We start from the raw sequence: 22,479 nt of genomic DNA, 5'->3' as shown, positions 1-22,479 counted from the left end.
TGCAGGACAGCAAAAAAGACACAGATGTGTATAGCGGACTTTTGGACTCAGAGGGAGAGGGAGAGGGTGTGATGATTTGGGAGAATGGCATTGAAACATGTATAATATCATGTAAGAATCGAAATGCCAGTCTATGTCTGATGCAGGATATGACACGCTTGGGGCTGACGCGCGGGGATGACCCAGAGAGATATTGTGGGGAGGGGGGTGGGAGGGGGGCTCATGTTTGGGAACGCATGTACACCTGTGGTGGATTCATGTCAATCTATGCCAAAACCAATACAGAATTGTAAAGTAAAAATTAAAAATAAATAAATAAATTTAAAAAAATCAAAAAAAAAAAAAAAGATAATCTATATGTGTGGATTTTGAAATGGTGGCTGGCAATTCTAAACACTGCCACTATCATCTTTATTATTAAAACGTAAACAGTATGCTTACCAAAAAAAAAAAAAAAAAAGAAAGTGAAAGAGGAGAGTGAAAAATTTGGCTTAAAGTTCAACATTCAGAAAACTAAGATCATGGCATCCAGTCCCATCACCTCATGGGAAATAGATGGGGAAACAGTGGAAACAGTGACAGACTTTCTTTTCTTGGGCTTCAAAATCACTGCAGATGGTGCCAAGCCATGAAATTAAAAGATGCTTCCTTCTTGGAAGAAAAGTTATGACCAACCAAGACAGCATATTAAAAAACAGAGACATTACTTTGCCAACAAAGGTCTATAAACAGTCAAAGCTATGGTTTTTGACTGTATGGATGTGAGAGTCGGAGTATAAAGAAAGCTGAGCACCAAAGAATTGATGTTTTTGAATTGTAGTGTTGGAGAAGCCTCTTGAGAGTCCCTTGGACTCTCAAGGAGATCCAACCAGTCCATACTAAAGGAAATCAACCCTGAATATTCACTGGAAGGACTGATGCTGAAGCTGAAACCCCAATACTTTGGCCACCTGATGCAAAGAACTGACTCTTTGGAAAAGACCCCGAGGTTGGGAAAAATTTAAGGCAGGAGAAGAAGGGGACAACAGAGGATAAGGTGGTTGGATGGCATCATTGACTCGATGGACATGAGTTTGAGCAAGCTCCAGGAGTTGGTGGTGGACAGAGAAGCCTGGCATGCTGCAGTCCAGAGGTCTCAAAGAGTTGGACCCAACTGAGCAACTGAGCTGAAATGTAGACCTTAGGGTTAATCAGTTAAGGGATGGAGATCAGCCCTGGGATTTCTTTGGAAGGAATGATGCTAAAGCTGAAACTGCAGTACTTTGGCCACCTCATGCAAAGAGTTGACTCATTGGAAAAGACTCTGATGCTGGGAGGGTTTGGGGGCAGGAGGAGAAGGGGACGACAGAGGAGACTCTGATGCTGGATGGCATCACAGACTCGATGGACGTAAGTCTGAATGAACTCCGGGAGTTGGTGATGGACAGGGAGGCCTGGCGTGCTGCGATTCATGGGGTCGCAAAGAGTCAGATGGGACTGGACTGAACTGATACATTCAAAATTACCTGTTTTTTAAACTTGTGTCTTTTCATTTTAGAAACAAACTATAGCATTCTCCCAGCCCATAACACATTTTTCACAAAGTTCAAAACAAGGATGGAATCATAAAGTATAACAGTGAAAAAAAAGTAGCCAGTCACTGGATACAGAAGTATGAAATCTCAATTCTGTAATTTTTTGTTTGCAAATGATTTTGTTAAAACATACTGTCCCCGGCAATACAAGCATGTATATTATTTTCTTATACATAAAAAAAGTACTAGTCCATTTTCTTTCACTTTGGTGCATTTTTGATCCCCTTCCTTGCACATTAATAAAACAACACCTTGACTGATATGAGGTAGATAGATTCTTTATAGACTGCTGATTAAACAACTATTCTGTTCAAGGCTATTCCTCACTTAGGTTTTAGATCCTAAGTTCTTCTGTCTCTTAAATGATCTTGTTTTCCTTAATCATCCCTTTCTCCACCTCAACTGGCTATATTCTGTCCAAACCTCCCTCTACCTCCCCCCACCACCAACACACACACCTTCTACCTATCATCAGAGTGTCTTTTTCAACAAGCTTAGTGGTGAGGGGAAAGAGAAAGTGTCCTATAATTGTGGCTCCTCCCTAAGACTCCATGTACTCTCTGAAACCATAGTAATCAGGATAGCACTCCAACAATAACAGTGAAACAACCTCCACCAAGGTCAACAACTCTTGTTTAAACAGCACGATTTTGGCATTGACCCCTTGATACTTCAAGTCTCCTTACCTGCTTCTGGGACATCATTCTCTAATTTTCCATTTTCCTGGTATTTCTGTCATAGCCTCCACTACAGGCTTTGCTTTGCTTGCTGTAAGAGGTCCACATTCTTCAGGCTTCAATCCTCAGAACTCTTTCTCTCTGTTGATATTGTTTTCTTCTTGTCAATAATTCAGTTCTTTCTCCTTTGACAGCTCCAGCCCCTGACATCTAAATGCTTATTGGGCATCCTCCCCAGGATGTCTCATACTTTTTCTCAACCTCCTGCTGCTGCTAAGTCGCTTCAGTCATGTCCGACTCTGTGCGATCCCATAGACGGCAGCCCACCAGGTTCTGCCATCCCTGGGATTCTTCAGGCAAGAAGACTGGAGTGGGTTGCCATTTCCTTCTCCAAGCTGAAAGTGCCTCAAATCAACCATTCTCCACCACCATCTTTCTCTCAAGCAGATATGCTCCTCTTCCTATACTGTGTACCTTGATGACTGCAGCCATGAAATTAAAAGGTGCTTACTCCTTGGAAGGAAAGTTATGACCAACCTAGACAGTATATTCAAAAACAGAAACATTACTTTGCCGACTAAGGTCCATCTAGTCAGTTCAGTTCAGTTCAGTTCAGTTCACTCAGTCAAGTCCAACTCTTTGTGACCCTATGAATCGTAGCATGCCAGGCCTCCCTGTCCATCACCATCTCCCGGATTTCACTCAAACTCATATCCATTGAGTCGGTGATGCCATCCAGCCATCTCATCCTCTGTTGTCCCCTTTTCCTCCTGCCTCCAATCCCTCCCAGCATCAGAGTCTTTTCCAATGAGTCAACTCTTTGCATGAGGTGGCCAAAGTACTGGAGTCTCAGCTTTAGCATCATTCCTTCCAAAGAACACCCCATCTAGTCAAGGCTATGGTTTTTCCAGTAGTCATGTATGGATGTGAGAGTTGGACTGTGAAGAAAGCAGAGCGCCAAAGAATTGATGCTTTTGAACTGTGGTGTTGGAAAAGACTCTTGAGAGTCCCTTGGACTGCAAGGAGATCCAACTAGTCCATTCTAAAGGAGATCAGTCCTGGGTGTTCTTTGGAAGGAATGATGCTAAAGCTGAAACTCCAGTACTTTGGCCACCTCATGCGAAGAGTTGACTCATTGGAAGACTCTGGTGCTGAGAGGGATTGGGGGCAGGAGGAGAAGGGGACGACAGAGGATGAGATGGCTGGATGGCATAACCGACTCGAGGATCTGAGTTTGAGTGAACTCCGGGAGTTCGTTATGGACAGCAAGGCCTGGTGTGCTGCAATTCACGGGGTCACAGAGTCGGACATGACTGAGCAACTGAACTGAACTGATGAATTTTACTCTCCAGATCTCAAGTCAGAGTCATAAGAGTAATCTTAATTTCTCCCTTCACCTTTGGCCAACACCCCCAAATTGATTAAGAAGTCCTTTGATTCTTCCTCAATATCTCTCTCCACTCCTCCACTTCCACTATAATTGACTTAGGTCATTTATTCATTCAGTCTATTTACTAAACACCCACAATATGTCAGACACAATTATACATAACATGACCTTGAACAATACAGACTAAAAATCCCTTCCTTCTTGTAACTTACATACTAGCAGGACAGGTGAATATAACAGATAAATGAAATATACAGTGTGTTAGTTACCCATAAGTGCTAAAGAAAGAAGGGAGGGAAAGAATGACTGAAAAAGGGAGCAAAGAAGAGTGAAAGGGATAAAGAAAAGGAAATATTGCAATCAGTTCAATTCAGTTACTCAGTCGTGTCCGACTCTTTGCAACCCCACGAATCACAGCACACCAGGCCTCCCTGTCCATCACCATCTCCTGGAGTTCACTCAGACTCATGTCCATCTAGTCCATGATGCCATCCAGCCATCTCATCCTGGGTCGTCCCCTTCTCTTCCTGCCCCCATTCCCTCCCAGCATCAGAGTCTTTTCCAATGAGTCAACTCTTCACATCAGGTGGCCAAAGTACTGGAGTTTCAGCTTTAGCATCATTCCTTCCAAAGAAATCCCAGGGTTGATCTCCTTCAGAATGGACTGGTTGGATCTCCTTGCAGTCCAAGGGACACTCAAGAGTCTTCTCCAATACCACAGTTCAAAAGCATCAATTCTTCAGCCCTCAGCCTTCTTCACAGTCCAACTCTCACATCCGTACATGACCACAGGAAAAACCATAACCTTGACTAGATGGACCTTAGCCGGCAAAGTAATGTCTCTGCTTTTGAATGTGTTATCTAGGTTGGTCATAACTTTTCTTCCAAGGAGTAAGCATCTTCTAATTTCATGGCTGCAGTCACCATCTGCAGTGATTTGGGAGCCCGAAAAAATAAAGTCTGACACTGTTTCCCCATCTATTTCCCATGAAGTGATGGGACCGGATGCCATGATCTTCGTTTTCTGAATGTTGAGCTTTAAGCCAACTTTTTCACTCTCCACTTTCACTTTCATCAAGAGGCTTTTAGTTCCTCCTCACTTTCTGCCATAAGGGTGGTGTCATCTGCATATCTGAGGTTATTGATATTTCTCCCGGCAATCTTGATTCCAGCTTGTGCTTCTTCCAGTCCAGCATTTCTCATGATGTACTCTACATAGAAGTTAAATAAGCAGGGTGACAATATACAGCCTTGACATACTCCTTTTCCTATTTGGAACCAGTCTGTTGTTCCATGTCCAGTTCTAACTGTTACTTCCTGACCTGCATACAGATTTCTCAAGAGGCAGGTTAGGTGGTCTGGTATTCCCATCTCTTTCAGAATTTTCCAGAGTTTATTGTGATCCACATAGTCAAAGGCTTTGGCATAGTCAGTAAAGCAGAAATAGATGATTTCTGGAACTCTCTTGCTTTTTCGATGATCCAGTGACTGTTGGCAATTTGATCTCTGGTTCCTCTGCCTTTTCTAAAACCAGCTTGAACATCAGGGAGTTCACAGTTCACGTATTGCTGAAGCCTGGCTTGGAGAATTTTGAACATTACTTTACTAGCATGTGAGATGAGTGCAATTGTGCGGTAGTTTGAGCATTCTTTGGCATTGCCTTTCTTTGGGATTGGAATGAAAACTGACCTTTCCCAGTCCTGTGGCCACTGCTGAGTTTTCCATATTTGCTGGCATATTGAGTACAGCATCATCTTTCAGGATTTGAAGTAACTCAATAGGAATTCCATCACCTCCACTAGCTTTGTTCGTAGTGATGCTTCCTAAGGCCCACTTGACTTCACATTCCAAGATGTCTGGCTCTAGATGAGTGATCATACCATCGTGATTATCTGGGTCATGAAGATCTTTTTTTGTACAGTTCTTCTGTGTATTCTTGCCACCTCTTCTTAATATCCTCTGCTTCTGTTAGGTCCATACCATTTCTGTCCTTTATCAAGCCCATCTTTGCATGAAATGTTCCCTTGGCATCTCTAATTTCCTTGAAGAGATCTCTAGTCTTTCCCATTCTGTTGTTTTCCTCTATTTCTTTGCATTGATCGCTGAAGAAGGCTTTCTTATCTCTTCTTGCTATTCTTTGGAACTCTGCATTCAGATGCTTATATCTTTCCTTTTCACCTCTCTTCTTCTCACAGCTATTTGTAAGGCCTCCCCAGACAGCCATTTTGCTTTTTTGCATTTCTTCTCCATGGGGATGGTCTTGATCCCTGTCTCCTATACAGTGTCATGAACCTCATTCCATAGTTCATCAGGCACTCTATCTATCAGATCTAGGCCCTTAAATCTATTTCTCACTTCCACTGTGTAATCATATGGGATTTGATTGAGGTCATACCTGAATGGTCTAGCAGTTTTCCCTACTTTCTTCAATTTGAGTCTGAATTTGGCAATAAGGAGTTCATGATCTGAGCCACAGTCAGCTCCTGGTCTTGTTTTTGTTGACTGTATAGAGTTTCTCCATCTTTGGCTGCAAACAATATAATCAGTCTGATTTCGGTGTTGACCGTCTTGTGATGTCCATGTGTAGAGTCTTCGCTTGTGTTGTTGGAAGAAGGTGTTTGCTATGACCAGTGCATTTTCTTGGGAAAACTCTATTAGTCTTTGCCCTGCTTCATTCTGCATTCCAAGGCCAAATTTGCCTGTTACTCCAGGTGTTTCTTGACTTCCTACTTTTGCATTCCAGTCCCCTATAATGAAAAGGACATCTTTTTTGGGTGTTAGTTCTAAAAGGTCTTGTAGGTCGTCATAGAACCATTCAACTTCAGCTTCTTCAGCGTTACTGGTTGGGGCATAGACTTGGAAATTGCAATAAGGAAGGTTAAATTTTATATAGATTGGCCAGGGAGAGTCTAACAAGGACGCAGCTGATTTTTTTGTTTGTTTGTTTTTAACCCAGATGCTTGATCTTGCTACCTTCATTGCAGACTCTCCTCTAGCCCATTTTCCAACTGAAAGAAAAATATTTCCCCAAATCATAACCTCATCATTCCCTTACTTGTCATGCTTCATTAACAGCTTGTGGCTTTCAGGATATTTCTACTACCTAAATTTAGCACATAAGGTCTGCACTGACCTAGCCCCGACCAACCTAACTAGCACCATTTCTGGTTTTACAATAGAAATGTACTAAAACACCTGTATCTTACTTCAAAATGAATGATTTTTTTTTTTTTTGGTGCAACTCCATAGCTTTCTATGTATTTTTCCCTTTTTTTTCTTCCTATAATACTTAATCCTAATAATTCTGAAAACATACACAGTCTTTATAAGTGACATCGCCTTCATTGCTGAAATCCACCCCAAACATTAGAAAGTGTATTTTACTCAGTTGGTAACCTCATCCATAAATTAGAAACACCATAACAACTTTCCACATTTATTTGAAAGGTAAAATGAGAAAAAGTACATCTAATAGCATAGTTGGCACAGGATGGAAGCTAAATAGTTAGCAGCCTCTACCACATAATACGCTTTATTAACTATCTGTCTTTCCACTAGACCAGGCTTTCTCAGCCTCACAAGTACTGATATTTTGGGCCAGGTAATTCTTTGTTACAGGAGGCTGCCCTGAGCACTGCAGAGCATTGAGTGGTACCCATGGCCTCTGTCCACTAGATGCCGGGAGCACTGTAATATCCAAAATGTCTCCAAACACTACTAAAATAATCTCTTTGGGCAAAAATCATCCCTGGTAGAGAATCACTGCACTACACCATAAACAACTCGAAAGACAGAAACTAATTACTACTCATTATTTTGTCTCTAGGTATCTAGGATTGAAGTCTGCACACAGTAGGTGTTCAATAAATGCATATCTCTAGCACCATAGATTAATTTTACCTATTTTTTGAAAAGTATGTAAATGTACCTATTATTTTATAGCCTCTTTCATTCAATGTCAGATTATGGGATGTATTTATGATGCTTATGTTGCAGTTCATCTCCAGTTCTCCATATACTTTTTTTTTTTTTGCAGGGCATTTTCTTTTATTTATTTATTTTTTTTAATTTATTTTTTATTTTACTTTACAATTCTGTATTGGTTTTGCCATACATTGACATGAATCCACCACGGGTGTACATGCATTCCCAAACATGAACCCCCCTCCCACCCCCCTCCCCACAACATCTCTCTGGGTCATCCCTGCGTACCAGGCCTAAGCGTGCCATATCCTGCATCGGGCATAGATGGGCAATCAGATTCTTACATGATATTATACATGTTTCAATGCCATTCTCCCAAATCATCTCACCCTCTCCCTCTCCATATACTTTTTTAGACACTATTGTTTGGACACTTGAGTTGTTTCCAATTTGTAGCTAGTATAATTAGTGTTGTCATGAATAACCTTTTGCATGGTTTTCATTACCAGTCAGGATACCAGTTTTGTTGAAGGAGGAGAAAGGGGAGTAATTGGTAAGGATACAATGAGGGTTCTTGGGGGTGCTGTTAACATTTATTCTCGAGTAGTGGTACCATATGTGTGTCCACTTTGTGGTAACTCATTGAATGCTCCATTTATGACCTGTGAATATATCATTCTCTTTTACACTTCATTTGAAGTTTTTATTTATATTACTAAGGAAACAGTTGTGCAAATAGATGGAAAAAGAAGGCCAATGATTCTGGCAAATATTCTACAATACCAATATTCATGTGAAAAATAAATGTTTACCTTTATTTGTATCATCAGTTCAGTTCAGCTGCTCAGTCGTGTCTGACTCTTTGTGACCCCACGAAACGCAGCATGCCAGGCCTCCCTGTCCATCACCAACTCCCGGAGTCCACACAAACCCATGTCCATTGAGTCGGTGATGCCATCCAACCATCTCTCCTCTGTCATCTCCTTCTCCTCCTGCCCTCAATCTTTCCCAGCATAAGGGTCTTTTCCAATGAGTCAGCTCTTTGCATTAGGTGGCCAAAGTATTGGAGTTTCAGCTTCAACATCAGTCCTTCCAATGAACACCCAGGAATCATCTCCTTTAGGATGGACTACTTGGATCTCCTTGCAGTCCAAGGGACTCTCAAGAGTCTTCTCCAACACCACAGTTCAAAACATCAATTCTTCTGTGCTCAGCTTTCTTTATAGTCCAACTTTCACATCCATACATGACTACTGGAAAAACCATAGCCTTGACTAGATGGACCTTTGTTGGCAAAGTAATATCTCTGCTTTTTAATATGCTATCTAGGTTGGTCATAACTTTCCTTCCAAGGAGTAAACATCTTTTAATTTCATAGTTGCCATCACCATCTGCAGTGATTTTGGAGCCCAGAAAAATAAAGTCAGCCACTGTTTCCACTGTTTCCCCATCTATTTGCCATGAAGTGATGGGACTGGATGCCATGATCTTAGTTTTCTGAATGTTGAGCATTTGTATCACAGAAAACCATATTAAAAGAAAAAAGTGTGTTTTATACTTTTTGTCACTAGTACCCATTGTTGGTGAGAAGCAAGAGAAAATGTCTGCTATCAGTAAATATGTAAACAGGCACAACTTTCCCAGAAGACCATTTGGCAATATATACAAAAAAATCTTTGAAATTTGCATTATGTTTGTATCTCAATTATATCTCAATAAAGCTTGGAAAATGTGCTATGTTTAAAAGATTATCTTATGAAAATAAATCACAAAAATGCATAAAACTACATATGTGTGTATAAACAAAAGAATCTATATACAAGGAAATTCTTCATATAACTTCTTATGATGGTAAAAACTGAAAGCAAATTTTTAATAGATAATTAGCTAGATATATTATTGTTATCTATTCAGTAGAAAACATGCACTCATATTTAATGACAAGGAAAAATGTTCATAACGCATCAAGTAAAAACAAATTATAAGACAGGATGAAACATTTGTAAGGAAAGAGACATAAATATGCACAGAAACAAAATGTCAAGAAAAGAAGCCAGTGGCTCAGACGGTAAAGCGTCTGTCTACAATGCGGGAGACCTGCGTTCGATCCCTGGGTCGGGAAGATCTGCTGAAGAAGGAAATGGCAATCCACTCCAGTTCTATTGCCTGGAAAATCCCATGGACAGAGGAGCCTGGTGGGTTACAGTCCATGGGGTCGCAAAGAATCGGACACGACTGAGCGACTTCACTTTCACTATAGAAAGGAACAAAATAATGCCACTTGCAGTAACATGGAAGGCCCTAGAGATTGTCATACTGACTGAAGTCAGACTCAGAAAGACAAATATCATATGATATGGCTTATATGTGGAAACTTAGAAAAGGGTACAAATGAAGTGAGTTACAAACCAGAAGTAGAGTCACAGATGTAGAGAACAAATTCATGGTTACCAGGGGATAAGCAGGGGGAGGAATAAATTTGGAGATTAGGATCGACATATACACACTACTATATGTAAAATAGGTAACTAATAACAACTCACTTATAGCACAGGACACTCTTCTCAAAACTGTAATGGCCTATATATGGCAAAAGAATCTAATAAGGTAGAGTGGAGTGTATCATCCTCTGTATAAAATATAAATAACATGCAACATATGCCAAGTACCTATGAAAAAGAGCCAATATTACTAAGAACAAACCATGGTCATCTGAAGTCATATACTGAGAATTAAGAAATAATCTTCCACTTTCACTTTGCTTCACAGGAGCCTTGTTAATAAGCACTTCCTGCTTGTACCAAATAAGTAATGATTTCTAGGTCAGTCAATTGCAACATTGATTGCATTCACTTACATAAGTATAACCGTGGCAAACCCATTTTCACATGGAGATTCTCTAAGGCTGATTTACAGTCACTGCTTTCCTCTCTGTTTCTGAGAAAAGGGGTCACCTTAGCCAAAATGTATGTGTTAACCCCTGTCTCAGAGTGTCTCTCTAAGGAAGACCCTGTTGATAGCCTGAGATATTGCTGAATGACTACCCATTCCACTTTGCCCAAGACAGGCCTGGTTTATGCCCCGTGCCCCTGCATAGTTGTTAAGAGCAGCCACTCTCAGTCCCCAGTGTCCCAGACGGAGCAAAACATTAATTGCCACCCTCCTCTCCATCCCCAGTGTACAGAATGCTAAGCATAGAACTTGGAATAAATACTGAGCCACCTGAACTCTTGTCTCATCTTCCCTGTACACTGTTCGTCTAGAATAAGCACCCGCACAGACCATTCATGGGCTCAAATCCCCACCGCCACCACATAGGTGGTTGAAAGCAATCTGAACGGGAATCCATTTCAAGTTGGCCCCATTCTCCTATGGGTGGTTCAAAAACTATGAGAATACACATTATTAGCTACCTCAAATCATACACTTTAAGGACAAGGTACATATTTGAAAAATTTGATCTATGTATCGATACTTTGGGGGAGCTGTGTCTGTCTAGTTATTAATCCAAATAATTCTATGAAATGGAAGTATCAATACATGCAAATTTCCTGTAAGACTATATATTTCTATCTGTGCTAATGGCAAAACTATTCAGCCAATCACCTAAGCCAGAAACCCTATGATCAAATTTGATTCTCTCTGCACTCTGTGAAATTAGTTACTGTCTCATTGATTCTAAATCTCTGAAATTCACTGTCCACAAACTTCTCATCAGAATAAGATTTCACATCTGCAATTGTTACAGTAGGCTTCTCCAACTCATCTCCTGCAATTCTGCAAGAATTATCTTAAATAAAGCAATTACTCTAGTTCACAGCCTGCTCAAAACCCTCAGATAACACCCAGACTTCTTAACATGGCACTCAAGACCTTTATTATTTGCACTCAAGCCTCCTTTTTCATCCTCAATTCCAACCATACCTCACACAAAGCACATACTACTCAATAGTTCTTCTCCAGGGGTGGTACTGCTCCCCTAGGAGGTGTTGGGAAATGTCTGGGGATAACTTATTCTCATGGTGATTTGGGGGAATGAAGATTATTTAAGGAGCAGAGACTAAGAATGCTCAATGACCAGCAGTGCAGGACTTGTGCCTTGTCAAGATGCCAATAGCACCATAAATGAGACTTCTCATTGCCCAAGCACATTATTTTTTCAAACGTGTTGTTTCTTCCTCCCAGATTCCATTTAATCTTCCTCTATTAGTTGTGCCTCCTTCCAAAATAACATTGTCCTTGGATGATAAAACTCAAACACTCTTCTTACCTAAAGACCTCAGCTGATTTAATAGTCATGCACAATGTGTTAGAGGTAATTAAGTCACTCCCATAACACACTGGTTGCCTGCTGATCTAGTGCTTAGTACATTGAATTATGATTAAACTTCTTACCCATCTGTCTTTTCACTCCATGTTCCCCTTCTCCTTACCCATTCTATCCTCTAAAATTTGAGCTCTTTAAAAAAGAGGATGTTCCTTTGTTATTGCATTTTTTAAACTCCAATTTCTACCATTTACCCAGAAGTTTAGAATCATGCTATAATGATAAATGATTTTTTAATTTAAAAATTGTACTTGCATTCCTATCCATAGAATGACATTCCCTTATGACCTTTTTGTAGTTGCTAAACTTAAAATACTTTGAAGTAAATTAAATATTTTCATTACATCTTTTATCAGTAATGGTGCTTTAAATTAATGTATTAAATTACAGATTAGACTAATTCAGGTATTACAAACTTAAGTATAAGAGGAAAAAGAAGCCTCAGATACTGTGGTAAAACTCAAGAGGATGTTCCCAGTACAAAGGTATTTAAAGTCCTTTATTTTTTGATAAGTGCTAAGCAAGTATGTCTTACAAAGATCTGCCTACCATGTTTGTGTCCAAGACACATGTTATGAAAAAGTACTTACGTAATCTTAAAAGTGTATGTACAATATTCGCTATTGTTTAGTCGCTGAGTCATGTCCAACTCTTTTGTGAGCCCATGAACTGCAGCCTGCCAGGCTCCTCCGTCCATGGAATTGTCCCAGCAAGAATACTGGAGTGGGTTGCCGTTTCCTTCTCCAGGGGATCTTCCCGACCCAGGGATCGAACCCAGGTCTCCTGCTTTGCCAGGTGGATTCTCTACCACTGAGCCACCGGGGAAGCCCCATGGACAATACATTTCCATACAAAAGATAAAGTAAAACTGTTCTTATCCCACCCCACTCATTTTTTTAAGTTTAAGCTTAAACTATTTCTGTAGTACATTAAAAACATACTTAATCAAAATTTTCAACTTTTAACTCCCCCTAAGTTGCATAAGCCATAAAATAGGGTGGACAAAAGTCAACTGCTTACTTGCACATCTGTTCATATCTGGGGCTCGATGTCCATAGTACCCGGATGGGCAGGAATGCAGACATTCTCCGTACTGGCGCATGCCTTCTCTTCGAAGAAAGAAGAATAACTTCTGTTGACATCGGCTGCACCCATTGTCCTTTGAACAAGACAAGCAACCCTTGCAAATGGGATTTGATACATAACTAGCTGTAAAAGAAAAAAGAATACATGCTTAAATATGAATATGGTCAGACTCTGGTCAGCACGACATGCTGAAAAGACAAGTATCTCTTTTCCTTTTGCTCTAATCATATAGAAATGCTAAACAAAATAACCTTTGCCGTTTAGAAAAAACAAAAAGGTTAACACACAACCGAACTTAGCAACAAAGAGGAAACCCAGAGGCAGACTTGAGGCTGAAAGCTCAAACTAAATGGCTGGAGATGTTGAAGCAGACAGAGGCAGACCTCATGGCAGGGTCCTGAGTCCAAAGCAAGAAAACATGCATGGCCAGTCACATTGCTGTAAACACGAAAGTAACAGTATTGTGAGAACTATACTTCAATGTAAATAAGTAAAGAAGTGAGCATGTAAAGAGTTAACATTTGTTTCAGTGTAGAGTGGAGTCATGAAGGCTGTTCGTCCACGAAACAAGTATTAGAAGCCCCACCTCCAACTGGCCAGAGAAAACGTTTCCAACCCTGGATTAGGGGGCATACAGGAGGAGAGGAAACTATAACCCATGAGAAATAACTACACCAAATCTACGAGACATCCAAGTGTGGGATCCAAGTTCAAATCATCAATGTAGTATGGGGTTTCTAAGTTAAGAGCTTAGATCCAGGAATATCCATAAAGAGAAAAAAAAGTATGAAATGACCCTACAGAAATTTTCTGCAACCCTGACACCTGGGACTTAAGGAAAACCACCTTAACATCAAAATGAACAAATCACATGTGCAGGCAAACCCCCATGAGGAACAATCAGTCTGAGTAAAAGATTTCATACCTAAGGAATAAGAAAGAACAATATGAAAATAACCTTCAAGTGAGTATCTTTACCATATTGGAAGGGATAGAATGACTAGAAGTCACGTGCAGGAAGAAACAGTATCATAAAATATGCAAATAAGAAAGAAATTAAAACTCTAAAGCTGAAAAAAAAAATTATAGACAAGCTGAATGGTAGACTGGGAGAGGGACTTAGCCAGAAAATAGTTTTAAAGAACTGTACCGCAAAAGGTAAGAAACATGTAAGAAAAAGAATAGCATCTGAAATATATAAACCTCATGAAGTTCACCACAGTTAGTGACAAAAAGGATAATTAAAAGAAAGCATTCTGTTTCTAGTCCTGGTATAAAATTAAAAAATGATACAACCTGAAATCCCAGTATAATTTCTAAAATATGAAAAATTCATGTAACTTTTAGTTATCCTTATACCAAGCAAGGTCATAAATACAAGATATATAAGGCCACACTGACTTCATTTTACTGAGTTAGCCCACAAAAGTCTTAAGAAGGAATAAAAAATTCATCCATTATTGAAACTTCCCACTTTGAGACTACAATCCTATTTGCCCTATATATAATCTTTATTGAATAAGAAATAAACATTCAGTATTCAGACTAGCAGCAATACCATGAAGTATGCTGTATACCACACCCATCCTTTACTTAAAATGTTTCAGTATCCAATGTATTTACCTCTACTTGGAGCAGTTCTTCCTAGGTTTCAGTTCCACAAACACTCTCTCCCCACTTCTCCTGGGTTCCCTGATTGTTCTTACAGTCTCTCCTCCAGAGAGATCCCCCAAACAAGGGCTTAACCTAACATTTCAGAGAAGGAGCCAAAAAAGAACCAAGGTACTCAGGATCAGAAACCAAAGCCAAGATAACCCTTTGCATTGGCCATTGAGATCTGCTTCTTCCCACCTATTCTAGGACTTTGTTCTATCAACTGTTCAACTGCTTTTATCTACATAGTGAATCTATTTTATGGACTCTTTCTTGCTTGCAAGCCATCTATGCTTCCCAACTAATTTCTTATTTACCACTTATTTTCTTTAACCTGCAACTGTGGAGCAAAAAAGAATCAAATCAAATGGAAAGTCACCTCCTCATATAGAATTCCTAATAAAATCATAAACTTTCCAGATACCCCTCTATATATGTACACTTATACAACAGTTATAATATGTAACTGGGATTTTCCATAACTGTGATCAGACTTTACATGAAGTTTGATAACTTGCTTAAATTTCATCAGCTTGTGAGCATCCTCTCCTACCAATGAACCAGACCAATATTACTCATGTTTCTTGGAAGTGTAGCCTCTACCCACCAACACCATTCATTCAAGTATGCCCAACACTGTTTTTATGAGGACCACAGCCAGTTTTCAGAGCCTCGATTCAAGACCTCATCCTCAGTCTCTGGTCCTCCCAGCTCCTGTGTCTGGGTCATTACTGAAAGTTTTCTTCCTCTTCTAGCTCCCTTGATAATGTCTTCTGAAGATGTAGTCTGAACCCTTACTCTTGTGATTTCCACTAATCTTATAGGTCAGGCCCTTGCTACCTCTAGCTTAGACACCCTAACCACCCTACCCTCTGCCCCACCTATCTTTCTCTACTTCTCTCTCCATTCTACTGTAGAGTTAGTTTTTCTGCTTTTATTCTCATCATAAGATTTCTATTATGCCTTACTCTCATGAAATAATTACAATTTATAAAGCGTTTTCACATAGCTGACTGGAAATAAAAAGTGAAAGTGAATGTATTAGTTGCTCAGTCATGTCTGACTCTGGACTGTAGCCTGCCAGGCTCTTCTATCCATGGAATTCTCCAGGCAAGAATAGTGGAGTGGGTAGCCTTTCCCTTCTCCAGGGAATCTTCCCGATCCAGGGATCAAACCCGGATCTCCTGTATTGCAGATGGGTTCTTTACCATCTGAGCCATCAGTGAAGCCCCTGGAAATAAGCCTAGACTATTTACAATTTTCCCAGATGCCTCTGAAGAGATTTTATTCTAAGATTTTGTTATTATTGTTCAGAGCAGGGTGTAAGGAATCAATATATATTTCAAAAACTGGGACACAGACTAACTTCCATGCAAGAAGGAGGTAAAGACAGAGTAGGGTGGGTAGGGTGTAGAACATGAGAGAAGGGAACAGAATCAGAAAGACTCAGCAGCTCTATGATGGATGAAATGACTTTGGCAGAGGAAGTGGTGACTGGGGAGAACCCAACTCATTTAATTTTCAGGGCTGTCTAAGAACATAACCACCTTAAGCAGAAAGACCCTTATGGCATGATATTTGGAGATGTAATTTATGACTCTCATGACTCTCTTGTCGGGGGCGGGGGGGGGGAAGGGGCGGAAAAAAAGCCTTTAAGTAGGAACAACCAAAAGACTAAGGCAAAGACAGGAGCTGCTGGCTAGAGCTCAGCAAAAGGCAGCCCCACATCGCAGAGCGCTCTGCCTTTTGCTCTGCAACTTAACTACAAATATGAACACATAATATCAAGGTTATCCATATCCCAAACTTAGCTTCATAAGTAAAAAGAGAACTAGGAAGATTTACATATATAACAAAATAGTTTAAGGAGAAGTTTCTCTGGACCACAGTCATCACAAAGTAAAAGTGAAGCTATACTTAAAGTTCAAAAGTTAAACCCAGAGCTATCACTATAAATCACACTCCACAGTAAGAAGGATGGAGAAAAGAGAATTACAGAGCTAAGAGAATTATTATAAATTAAAGGCTTTTTGTTTTGTTTTGTTTTATGTATCAGAAGTCAACTTTCATCTTGACCACAAGATTTCAGAGTCAACAAAGTGTACTCCACATTTTTAAAAAGGTTTTCTTAAAATCAGAAAATGCATTGCTTTATTTACTTGAACCTTAACTGACAATGAAAATGAAGTAGGGAATACTTACCTGAGTCCATATCTTAGATATCATTATAACCCTACATAAGAGGAATCCTCTTAAAACAAAAGTGATGTGAGCCACACCCAGCCATGAGTGCTCTCTCTTCCCTTGCCCTAACCTTCAGCAGTGCTCCTCAAAGCTGAAGGATAAGAACACATGTAATTTTTGCAGTTTGAAGCTTCATGGCCCAAACCTCAAACAAATTTTTCAGTTTAATTAACCACTGTCCAGTGTCAACTATCCTGGTCTCCTCTATGTTGTAAATCAGCAGCTAAATTCAACAAGAACTTCTTCATCCATTATATGGTGGACTATACCAATCTCTGGGCTTCCCTAGTAGCTCAGATGGTAAAGCATCTGCCTGCAATGCAGGAGGCCTGGGTTCAATCCCTGGGTCAGTAAGATCCCCTGGAGGTGGATGTGGCAACCCACTCCAGTACTTTTGCCTGGAGAATTCCATGGACCGAGGAGCCTGGCAGGCTATAGTCCACGGGGTCACAAAGAGTCAGACATGACTGAGCGACTAACACACACACACACACCTATCTCTATATATCTAAAGCCAAGCAAAAATTAGACCTTTAAACATGACTAGAGTAATTTATTTTGTCAGGATCTTAATAAGTCAAATGGCTCAGCCTATTTCTATGAGATTTAATTCAAGTGTGCAGGTGAATAAACAGATCTTAATTCCCAGCTTTGAAGACCATGTTTATTTGCTCTCCCCGTAAGCTTCAACTTTTCCAACCCTGAAGCCTGCTGAGATCCAGGGCCTCATCATTCCAACCAAAACACTTTTATAAATCTAGACCCACCCAAAATTCTAAGGATGAAATATATCACATAAAACATTAAAAATCCTCTAAAAGGTGTTAGACAGTGGTATTAAGACAAATCCACACATATCTCCTTGACGGGAAAAGGAATATACCAGTATAGAAAACAAAAAATCATGAGGCAGAAACCAGGTAACAATTCCTTATATCACTAATAAGTACACAAGGAGAAAAAAACAGCCTAAGTAAAACTCTTTACTCTTAATTCTAATCACGTGATTTGTATTCCTCTTAAATTGCAAAGTTTGGTTTTTTATGAATCCTGATATTTTAAGTTTGATACTTTGTTAAATCAAACCCAGTTATACACATTTTATCCCATAGAACATTTTATGTAGGTGCTGAATGCCCATCTGTTTCTAATATACTCCTAATACTTCTTAAAAGTGTTCCCCTGTTTCTGTTGTAAGCCCTGCCAAACAAGAAGAAATCTAAATTCTTACTAGCTGAAAGCATCCATTCCTGACAAAGGGTACAGATTTCTAATTCTGAAAATAATGAGACTGAACAATAGGTTGTTAGCATAACATCTTAGCCTCATTCCATAGTTTCAAGTTAAATAATGTTACAAGTTTAACAGCTTTTCAAAAGAAAATGAACACTTATTATTAACTTCATTGATCCATCCTATCACAAAATTGCTAATATTTATCTCCACCCAATTCCAAATTCAAGATACATATTTGGAAACAAAAACCCTATCTCTGGCACCAATAATAGAGAACTTGCCTGTCAGATCCTATACAAATCAAGTTGGGCATAATCCTTCCACTAGAACTTGGCATCACTGGGATAAAAAAAGAATCCTGTAATCATGTATACTACACCAAGCTCAAACTTGACTAAGCCATCAAGATTATGAATGAACAAGCCATGCAAAATTTGACCAAAATGAGATAGCTATCTTTCAGAGTACTTTATTTTACGTTAAATTTTAAATTGATAAAAATGAAATATGTAATCTGATCTTTGATGCAAAGACAACAGATTTTAACATGCTAGATATTCACCATTACAATCATGCCTTACAAAACAGATGTTAAAATGAACAATTTTAATAAAGCTCTGACAGAGGTAAGTTTCTCAATGTCCACTGAAGTTTTAGGGGAGCTAAAATAACATGAGTTTAGTCTAGGAAAAAAAAATGTGAAGGGCAAACCTGCGCCAACAATTCAAAAGTTTCATAACCTGTAGAATTGAAACACACCTTCTCAGAATCATTTTTTTATCTTTTGTTATGAGTGCTTCAATAGATACCAATATTTTTAGGAAAAAGACTTATGAAACTTTTAGCTTCTCCAAGAAGTATTAGCTTTGAGAAACCCATATCCCTTGGGTGTCTGAAAATGTTATTAGTCAATAATTAATAATATCATTGTTTATCCACCTAAAACATGTCAATTAGGAATGAAAGACTGGATATATCCCTAACTTCAGAAGTATTCCTTAGGAAAACAGTACTTCTAAAATTTTATAAGCTTCCCAAAATATTGAAATCATCTCTGAAAGTGATGACTTCCCTAAGGACTTCCCTGGTGGCTCAGACAATAAAGTGTCTGCCTATAATGCGAGAGACCCGGGTTCAATCCCTGGGTCAGGAAGATCTCCTGGAGAAGGAAATGGCAACCCATTCCAGTATTCTTGGCTGAAAAATCCCATGGACAGTGAAGCCTGGTAGGCTACAGTTCATGGGGTCGCAATGAGTCCAACACAACTGAGCAACTTCACTTTCACTTTATACTTTCACTTTCTGCAAGAAAATCATGCTGACTCTTTGCGATCTCATGGACTGTAGCCTGCCAGGCTCCTCTGTCCATGGAATTCTCCAGGCCAGAACACTGGAGTGGGTAGCCATTCCTTTCTCCAGAGGATCTTCCCAGCCCAGGTCTCCCACATTGCAGGCAGATTCTTTACCATCTGAGACACCAGAGAAGCCCAGGAATAATGGAGTGGGTAGCCTATCCCTTCTTCAGGGGAACTTCCTGACCCAGGAATTGAATCAAGGTCTCCTATATTGCAGGCAGATTCTTTACCGAAATACCAGGTAATATTCTTAATGACATCAGGATTAAAGGAATTTAATTAGATGATTTTTCTGCTCCTACCACAGCATGTATCTTACTGTACAAAAACTCAAATCTACTAGAAGATTTTAAAATATGGAGGGAGAAAGTTGAGTAGAGTTACAGGTTTATTTTAACACATGAAGTGCTAATATCATCACAAAAAAATGAGGAAAAAGACCACAGCTGTAAGCTCCTAATTCCTCTCGAGTGCTAGCACCACATGAGTCATAATCCTCATAGATTGGCACCTCAGAAATACATTTACAACCAAGATTAGCCATGGCTGTTGTGTGGTTAACCAGATGGGATATTTTTTTAAAAACACATTACAAGGAAGCAGAAAGCTTGTATGAGGCATGTGTCATACATGCTTCAAGTCTGAATTAACTAAGATGTCACAGGGAAGTCCAGAATACTCAGAAGGCAGGTCAAACAAAGATGACGAACTAAGATATGGTTGCAAAATAAATGTGGATGGAACCTTACATGAGTTTGTTTGAGGGCACATGGACCTATTCAGAAAACAATAAACACATTCCCCTTCTAATTTAACAAACTGTCATTAATATTCAAGGCAGTCTGCTAAAACTGGAGGAAATTGAAAGGTTGCACCAAAGCAGTCACTGCAATCATCAGGAAAAATTACTTTGGTGCAACACATTTTACCTTGAGACAAAGCAGTATCCTTTCAACATGCTGCTGCTGCTAAGTCGCTTCAGTCGTGTCCAACTCTGTGCAACCCCATAGACGGCAGCCCACCAGGCTCCTCCGTCCCTGGATTCTCCAGGCAAGAACACTGGAGTGGGTTGCCACTGCCTTCTCCAATGCATGAAAGTGAAAAGTGAAAGTGAAGTTGCTCAGTCGTGTCCAACTCTTAGCGACCCCATGGACTGCAGCCTACCAGGCTCCTCCATCCATGGGATTTTCCAGGCAAGAGTACTGGAGTGGGGTGCCATTGCCTTCTCCGATCCTTTCGACATAGTTCACCCTAAATGTAAGCAGCTGAAGCAGATGCAGGTTACACATCTGGTGATATAAGCCAGAGATTTCCCAAAAGAGCTTCTGAATGCACATGTTACATTGCAATGCAAGGTACCTAAGTGTTTTTTGTTTGTTTGTTTTTAGTCAGTACCCATCAGGTCCTGATCCTGAGAGTTTGCCACCACTGAGTTCCAGAATCACAGTTATCCAAGTCTATGCCCCAACCAGTAACGCTGAAGAAACTGAAGTTGAACGGTTTTATGAAGACCTACAAGACCTTTTAGAACTAACACCCAAAAAAATTGTCCTTTTCATTACAGGGGACTGAAATGCAAAAGTAGGAAGTCAAGAAACACCTGGAGTAACAGGCAAATTTGGCCTTGGAATGCGGAATGAGACAGGGCAAAGACTAACAGAGTTCTGCCAAGAGAATGTGCTGGTCATAGCAAACACCCTCTACCAACAACACAAGAAGTTCTACACATGGACATCACCAGATGGTCAACACTGAAATCAGATTGGTTATATTGTTTGCAGCCAAAGATGGAGAAGCTCTATACAGTCAACAAAAACAAGACCAGGAGCTGACTGTGGCTCAGATCATGAACTCCTTATTACCAAATTCATACTCAAATTGAAGAAAATAGGGAAAACTGCTAGACCATTCAGGTATGACCTCAATCAAATCCCTTATGGTTACACAGTGGAAGTGAGAAATAGATTTAAGGGCCTAGATCTGATAGATAGAGTGCCTGATGAACTATGGAATGAGGTTCGTGACATTGTACAGGAGACAGGGATCAAGACCATCCCCATGGAAAAGAAATGCAAAAAAGCAAAATGGCTGTCTAGGGAGGCCTTACAAATGGCTGTGAAAAGAAGAGAAGCAAAAAGCAAAGGAGAGAAGGAAAGATACAAGCATGTGAATGTAGAGTTCCAAAGAATAGCAAGAAGAGATAAGAAAGCCTTCTTCAGCGATCAGTGCAAAGAAATAGAGGAAACAACAGAATGGGAAAGACTAGAGATCTCTTTGGGAAAATTAGAGATGCCAAGGGAACATTTCATGCAAAGATGGGCTCGATAAAGGACAGAAATGGTATGGACCTAACAGAAGCAGAGGATATTAAGAAGAAGTGGCAAGAACACACAGAAGAACTGTACAAAAAAGATCTTCATGACCCAGATAATCATGATGATGTGATCACTCATCTAGAGCCAGACATCTTGGAATGCGAAGTCAAGTGGGCCTTAGAAAGCATCACTATGAACAAAGCTAGTGGAGGTGATGGAATTCCAGTTGAGCTCTTTCAAATCCTTAAAGATGATGCTGTGAAAGTGCTGCACTCAATATGCCAGCAAATTTGGAAAACTCAGCAGTGGCCACAGGACTGGGAAAGGTCAGTTTTCATTCCAACCCCAAGGAAAGGCAATGCCAAAGAATGCTCAAACTACTGCACAATTGCACTCATCTCACATGCTAGTAAAGTAATGCTAAAAATTCTCCAAGCCAGGCTTCAGCAATACGTGAACTGTGAACTCCCTGATGTTCAAGCTGGTTTTAGAAAAGGCAGAGGAACCAGAGATCAAATTGCCAACAGTCACTGGATCATCGAAAAAGCAAGAGAGTTCTAGAAAACATCTATTTCTGCTTTATTGACTATGCCAAAGCCTTTGACTGTGTGTATCACAATAAACTGTGGAAAATTCTGAGAGAGATGGGAATACCAGACCACCTAACCTGCCTCTTGAGAAATCTGTGTGCAGGTCAG

The 22,479-nt window shown here is 39.9% G+C and overlaps 1 protein-coding gene across 1 annotated transcript in view; it reads right to left on the bottom strand.

Annotated features, from left to right (window-relative positions):
* Window positions 1–22,479, bottom strand: part of RSPO2 (R-spondin 2) — a 191,046-nt gene that overhangs the window by 90,742 nt on the left and 77,825 nt on the right. Inside the window, exon 2 of the mRNA XM_040262140.1 lies at window positions 12,913–13,101. Within this exon, the coding sequence (XP_040118074.1) occupies window positions 12,913–13,101 (189 nt within the window). The remainder of the gene's footprint in view (window positions 1–12,912; window positions 13,102–22,479) is intronic.

The sequence above is a fragment of the Oryx dammah genome, unplaced genomic scaffold (genome assembly GCF_014754425.2).
Source record: "Oryx dammah isolate SB20612 unplaced genomic scaffold, SCBI_Odam_1.1 HiC_scaffold_19, whole genome shotgun sequence".
Lineage (NCBI taxonomy): Eukaryota > Metazoa > Chordata > Mammalia > Artiodactyla > Bovidae > Oryx > Oryx dammah.
Note: the sequence above shows the minus strand (reverse complement) of the source record. Positions and strands in the feature narration are given on the sequence as shown.